Genomic DNA, 6,580 nt, shown 5'->3' on the forward strand with positions numbered 1-6,580 from the left:
CCAGATATTGAAAACCAACCATCCCCTTAGAGGTGTAAACCATTGACGGAAACTTTGCCACCAAACAAGTACACTAACATTGTACAAATAGTACCAATTGAGGTTGACATGAGTGGTTAAGGGCCTCTTACTCCTTAACCAAGGTCTCGGGTTCGAGCCTTGGGAATGGAAAAAATCTCGTAGTAGAACCAAAAAAAAAAACATTGTACAAATAGTTCTGAAGCAATAAACATATCTTGAAAATTTGAACAAATCGATCTTCGTACATGTTATTTTATTGCAAACCAGAAACTCAACCTTGATATACATTTGTATTGTACGAAGTAGCTTTTACATGATAGAAATACAAGCAAAATAGTACATGACTTTTCCACGATCCGATCCATCTTTTTCCCTATGAATCCAGAGGGAAAACAGGGGCGAGGAGAGAAAAGGAGACGAGTTGACGAGGGAGAGGGATAACAAGGTAGGTGAATGATCTTTACTCTTACAAATGGGTCCTACCCAAATACCCCAATAACAATATCTAATTAAGCAGCCATTGATGAATTAAATTTTCTAAGCAGCCATTGAATAAAAATTTCCTCTACAAGGTAAAACAAAGAATTCATGCTATCTATAAGTGACTGGTAACAGTTTCTAACTGACTCCCCTCCCCAAAAAAAAATTATGGCTTAACATAAAACAATGAAAGATTTCAGCAAATCATGACCCCACATACAACAAATTTACCAACCCCCAGTCGAAAACCTCATCCTTCATTCCTCCTCTGCCCTTATTTCCCACACCACATATTTTTGCATTTTGCATTTTGCATTTTGCATTTTGCAGTTTCTATGTATAGATATATCACATATATAATATAATCTGGACCGACCACGACTGACCTTTATAGCGCCTGTTCAAAAGCTCGGACCTTTATAGTTTCTCTACTCAATTGGCTTATCAATCAACTCATCAGTACTGATTCTCCCTGAACGAGTGCCCATCTTCCCAAAAGCCGAAAGACCCTTGAAGCTGCTACTTCCCTCACTTAAGTTCCATGATCTCCTTGATTTCCTTGACTTTGAGGAGCTCAAATCAATATCTTCGGTTTCTATGCTTAACTGCACAACAACTAAATGCGCAATGTTGCTCCTACAAAATGGGCAAACTGGTGGATTTACGCTTGCAGTTGTTGGGTTTGGCTTGTTATGGCAGCAAAGAGCTAGTGTGCAATGGGCACACATTCTATGCCCACAGTCTTGGACTTCGATTGTACATACTTGGTCAAAGCATATACAGCATAGTTCCGAATCACTAGCCTGCAATTATCACAATTTATTTCATCATTCCTCAACTCCTAAGTCCTAACCTATGTTTTACTAACAGACTTTCATAAACGGAAGCCATTAATAAACAAGAATCAGTAATTGTGCTAATGACGGGAAAGTCACAAATGTAAAGTTAACTTTTGATACTAGAGAAAAAGAAAACAAATTTTCACATGATAATCAACAAACATGTTACATGCCCTTTTGGTTTGTGCATTTAAATGATATGCGCATTGGAACAATCATCATACTCTTGTTCAAATACATTCTCCTTTTTTTGAGAGGGAAAATGCATATTTGGAACTATCCGGAGAAGCTACCATCGTAAATACAATGTGACTACTCCATCATCCTATCTAGTTTGCTTCTTCATCACATAACTTCTAGTCTTCTTACATTCAAATGACAATCGTATTATATTATGGTATACGCAACTATATATATATCATGACAAAGTTTCCATCTTTCAATATGAGTAATTCAACATTTATTAAGGTTCGGAGACAAACTTATAGCAATTTAATTCGCAAAGCATAATGTTACCAAGTTCAAAATGAAGTTGAAGCAGGCAGCATACCTCTGATAAACTATCATCAAGTTCTCCACTGTCTGAATGTGATGGAGAAGCAACTGAGTAATCAGTTCCTTTCAAGATGGTCTTCTCCCTCTCCCTATTGGCCTCCATCAGAGCCCGTTCAAGTAAAACTTTGGCCTCCGGATTAAGATCACTGATGAACTTTAATGGTGAAGGCCAGACAAGAGGCTCTGCTGATGATGGGTTTAACAAGGCGGCACATGCCCCGTACTTATACTTTAAAGCCACTACGTATGGTATTCTCCTATAAATACAGGTCAATGAACAGTCAGCACAAGTTAACTCTCCCTACAGATATGATATAAGGGTCTCTTTGAGATCTATGCAGAATATTCCATAAAATATGCTAAGTTTTGAGATAATTTCTTCTAAGTTCATTTTTTTCGATATTCTTCTACCAATAAAGGAACTATGATTACTAAGCCTAGCAAATGTGGCAAGCCGATGCAGAATATCTAATCCCCATTAAAACAACAAATTATGATCTACTCAAATGAATGTGATTTCTATATTCTCCGTATGATGTGTGGAGTATATGTTAGTATACTACATGTAATGAATAATGAAGTAACTAACACATACAGGTGCAAATGTATTGGTGCTTAAAAATCGTGTGAAAACATTCAATAAACAGAAGAATGGACAATATCCATACCCAGTTTCATCTCTTTGCAGCCGGTCTGCGCCCCATGCCAGCAATTCACGGATACAATCGAGGGATCCTCCCCGAGCAGCCAAATGAAGTGGAGTGCTTCCGGGATATCTACACCGGAAAATTTCCAAACAACTTCAGATAAATGGAATAGCAATAGTGTCAAAAACTCAAACTCATCAAATTTGCCATAATTTTACAACCATCCATGATCTATTACTTACCCATATCCTCCAGTTGAAGCACACACCAAAGCCCCACAATCAAGCAATATATGAACACACTCAGGCCGTCTTTGACGGGCTGCCAAGTGTAACGGGGTAGCGCCTTTCCCATCTCTAATATTCACAAATCGAGCAAATCCCCTGAAAACCAACCCATCGCAATTATTACCCCTAATTTCAACCAAGCACCCTGACTAATTTTAACAAGATACTGAGATAATGGAATTAGATTCAGGTCGGGGAAATTAAAGACATACCAAGACAAAGCAACATGCGATGTTCGGGCCGTAGAAAGAATGAGTTTTAGACAATCTGGATGCCCATAATAGGCAGCATAATGTAGGCAAGTTCTTCCTCGCAAAGAATCAAACATTAAAATCTGAAAATAAATCCCACCACTTCTCAGATTAGTAACACACAAATTGAACATACCAACAACCAAAACTTACAAAACCCAAATAAAAATCAATCGGAATGTCGGAAACATCATCAAATATCAAATCTTTTTTCTCAAAACAACAAGGAAAATACTCAAAATATTTCATCTTTTAACAATTACCATTTAGATTTGTCACATTTCCAAAAAAAAGTTAACCAAACTATCTAAAAATGGGTGAAAATTTGTAGAAGTGAAGATTGACTTACATTGGCTCCTGCATGAAGCAGCTTCTCCACACACGAGGTTTTCCCGTGCATTGCAGCCACCATTAGAGGTGTCTGAAGCATTCAACATTTAATTTACCATTAATAACTAACAAAAACTTCTGAGTAAACCAATCAATTAAAAAAGAAACAAAATAAAAATCTCTAGCTTACCTGTTTATGGCGATTTAAGGCATCAAGATTTACAGATCGTTCCAAAAGCCATGAAACAACCTAAAATGGCAAAAAAATCCATCAAAATCCCTTCCATAAAAAACCCACATTCCAAAATCAATACATATATTAACCCAGTCAATTTTTTCCCAAAAAAACTGAGAAAATGGTTAAAAACCCACCTCGATCTGGCCATTAGCAGCAGCTACATGCAGCAAAGAGTTACGATCATAGAGAGAAAAATCTTGTAAAAGAGAAGGGTCATCTTCTATCTCTGATTTTATAGCGTTTAAATCACCCAATTGAGCTGCTCTATATATCCCATTTTCATGATTATTTGGAGATGCGCAACTCATCCCCTGACCCATTTTAAAATTTTACAATTTAACAATAATTTATGGGTTGTTAATCCACCAGAGCAAAGCACCTGAACCACCGTGCCCTGGTGGTGGAGAAAGGTGGATGGGAGGGTGGCGTGGGATTGATGAAAGGGAAAGTGGGAGCCTTTTTAAAGTAGTCCTTACTCTGAATACTAGTAGTCGATAGAGGAGAGATAAAAGGGCAGTTGTGGGAGTTTGGGACTGCCCGTTGATCTAGAGAGAGATAGAGAGAGTGGGGTGACCGTGTGGGGACTGTAGACTGACGACGGGCAGATAGTCAGATATTTCCCGGGCAATTTGCTCTTTTTTTTTCTTTTGTATTTTGGGTGGGTGATTACTGATTACTCTGATTAGATTCCTTGAATCACCTCCATCAAGTATTTAAGTAAGATATTAATGAATGATCTTACAAATTACTACGCCTAAATCAGAGACACTCATGTGTGAGATTTGTCCCCTTTTGAGTTTTTATCATGGCTCGTGTATTTTTATTGGGGAAGCATGGGTTGGATACAGTTTCAATAGTTACTATTAGACATGTCAAAAATTGACCTGCCTCGAAAATCGATCTGAATTCGATCCGAAAATACTGCGTTTTGAACAAGATTTTGTGACCCGCAAAATCAATTTTATACGAACCCGAACAATCCGAAAAGTAATGGGTCAAATCCGACCGAACCCGTTTTTGACTCGGCCGATTGAAAATCATTGTATTTATAGTAATAAATGAGATTATGAGAAAATTTAAAAACACGTTTTTTACTATTGTTGTGTGTCATATGGTTTTAATTTGAATTTTACGTCATTTTATGGTTGAATTTGACTAAATATAAACTTGTATAGGAAAATTTGTTAATTTGTGCCCATGTTTTGTATATTTATCACCTAAATCAATGAAAATATAATGCGTGTTTTAAAATCTCTCAACCCGTTGGGTCGACCTCAACCCGAGAGTTCTGGGTCTTGAACAAGCATTTGCGAACTCAAACCCGAAAGTGACCGACCCGATTCAACCTGAACCCAAAAGTAATTTTTTACAACCCGACCCGACCGACCCGTTTGACAGGTCTAGTTACTAGGTTAATTCTCGTACAATGCACGAATATCACTAATTTATTTATTTTTATTTATTAAATATTTTTTTAATGAAGTAAAATAAAATCAAGTTTTATCATTTGTAATCGGAAAAAAAAAAAAAAAAGTTCACAGTATATACCTAAGTTTATATTCCTCATTATATATGCCAACACAAAACTTGGCACATGTCGGTTCTTATTCTTCAAATCTAATATTTGACCGTGTTTCGGGTTTCAAATAGTTTTGATGAATCTGCTTTTTGACAGATATTAACGCATAAACTAGTTTTTGGGCTCGGGCGATACCCCGAGTCATTACTTGGATAACTTTAACTATACCTATTTGCAAATAAAAAACATAATTAACTCCTACTCTCGTTAAGTTATTGATTTTATCATCACTTATTATATTTCATTTGCAAAAAATAACATGTAGCATGACATAACCAAATGGATAAGGCATTTGCATTTGAATCAAGTGTTCATGGATTCGAATCTTGTATAAACTATACATGGGTTACTAATTTGATTTTGGGATTTTAGAATATATAGATGACATTGAATGACATGTGTCAAATTAAAAAACATAATTAACTCCTATTCTTATTAAGTTATTGATTTTATCATCACTTATTGTATTTCATTTGCAAAAAAATAACATGTAGCATGACATAGCCAAGTGGATAAGACATTTGCGTTTGAACCATGTGGTCTTGGGTTCGAATCTTTTACTATACATGTGTTTCTAATTGATTTTGGAATTTTGGACACATGACATGGTAAACTTTCTTACAAACGCCTTTTAATACATAGTATAGATATGACACGTGTCATTGCCTATGTATTTAATAGTTTCTATAATTAACATATTTTTAAAAAAATACAAAAAAGTGAGGATGAACCAAGAGTAGCATGTGTCATTGTCGTTGTGTTTTAGACTCTATTTAGTCCACCTTGTTTCAGGACCTTGTTATTTATTTCATATCACATCAGATCAGACAATTAAGTTCAGATCATATGATTATTATTATTATTATTATTATTATTATTATTATTATTATTATTGTTATTATTATTATTATTTTATTATTATTATTATTATTATTATTGTTATTGTTATTATAAATCAAATGCTAACAAAGTCAAATAATTTACAAATAGTGAGTGGGAAGTCGAGATACAATCTGGCCCCCACTCCTCTGGCTATTATTATTATTATTATTATTATTATTATTATTATTATTATTATTACTATTATTATTATTATTATTATTATTATTATTATTATAACAAAGTCAAAAAATTTACAAAAAGTTAGTGGGAAGCCGAGATACAATCTGGGCCCCCACTCCCTTGGCTATAGCAAAGCCTATCCTAGTGAATTGAAGATATGAGCAGCAGCACGTGCCCCAATGTCATGTGTCCTAGAAAACTTCTGAATCCGCTTCAGCAACGCAACATCATCCTTATCCAGCTCCCCCAAAGAAGAGAAAGAGAACGGAAGAAAGCCATAACCAATGGCCC

At 35.5% G+C, this 6,580-nt stretch overlaps 1 protein-coding gene across 2 annotated transcripts; it reads right to left on the bottom strand.

Moving 5' to 3' along the window:
- Positions 1–243: 243 nt before the first annotated feature.
- On the bottom strand, positions 244–4,336 carry LOC110781919 (putative E3 ubiquitin-protein ligase XBAT31). 2 transcript variants are annotated; one of them, XM_021985964.2, is made up of 8 exons: positions 3,783–4,336; positions 3,601–3,660; positions 3,430–3,501; positions 3,042–3,163; positions 2,785–2,925; positions 2,564–2,671; positions 1,891–2,152; positions 244–1,304 (listed from the first exon to the last, which is right to left on the bottom strand). In XM_021985964.2, exons 1-8 carry the CDS (start codon positions 3,966–3,968, stop codon positions 930–932), a joined length of 1,326 nt encoding a protein of 441 aa, XP_021841656.1. In that variant the 5' UTR covers positions 3,969–4,336; the 3' UTR covers positions 244–929. The 2 variants fall into 2 exon arrangements, with proteins under 2 accessions (XP_021841656.1, XP_056687107.1); XM_056831129.1 differs by having other exon boundaries at positions 2,564–2,695; positions 3,783–4,274.
- Between the last annotated feature and the right edge of the window lie 2,244 nt (positions 4,337–6,580).

The sequence above is a fragment of the Spinacia oleracea genome, chromosome 6, assembly GCF_020520425.1.
Source record: "Spinacia oleracea cultivar Varoflay chromosome 6, BTI_SOV_V1, whole genome shotgun sequence".
Taxonomy (NCBI): domain Eukaryota; kingdom Viridiplantae; phylum Streptophyta; class Magnoliopsida; order Caryophyllales; family Amaranthaceae; genus Spinacia; species Spinacia oleracea.

Bases quoted from the DNA above. Each gene is read 5' to 3' on its own strand.
- LOC110781919 (XM_056831129.1), bottom strand. From the start codon at position 3,968: ATGGGTCAGGGGATGAGTTGCGCATCTCCAAATAATCATGAAAATGGG. The intron at 3,502-3,600 runs GTAAGCTAGAGA...TGAATGCTTCAG, and splicing joins CCTTAAATCGCCATAAACAG to ACACCTCTAATGGTGGCTGC. The intron at 2,926-3,041 runs GTATGTCTTTAA...GTTGGTTTTCAG, and splicing joins TCGCATGTTGCTTTGTCTTG to GGGATTTGCTCGATTTGTGA.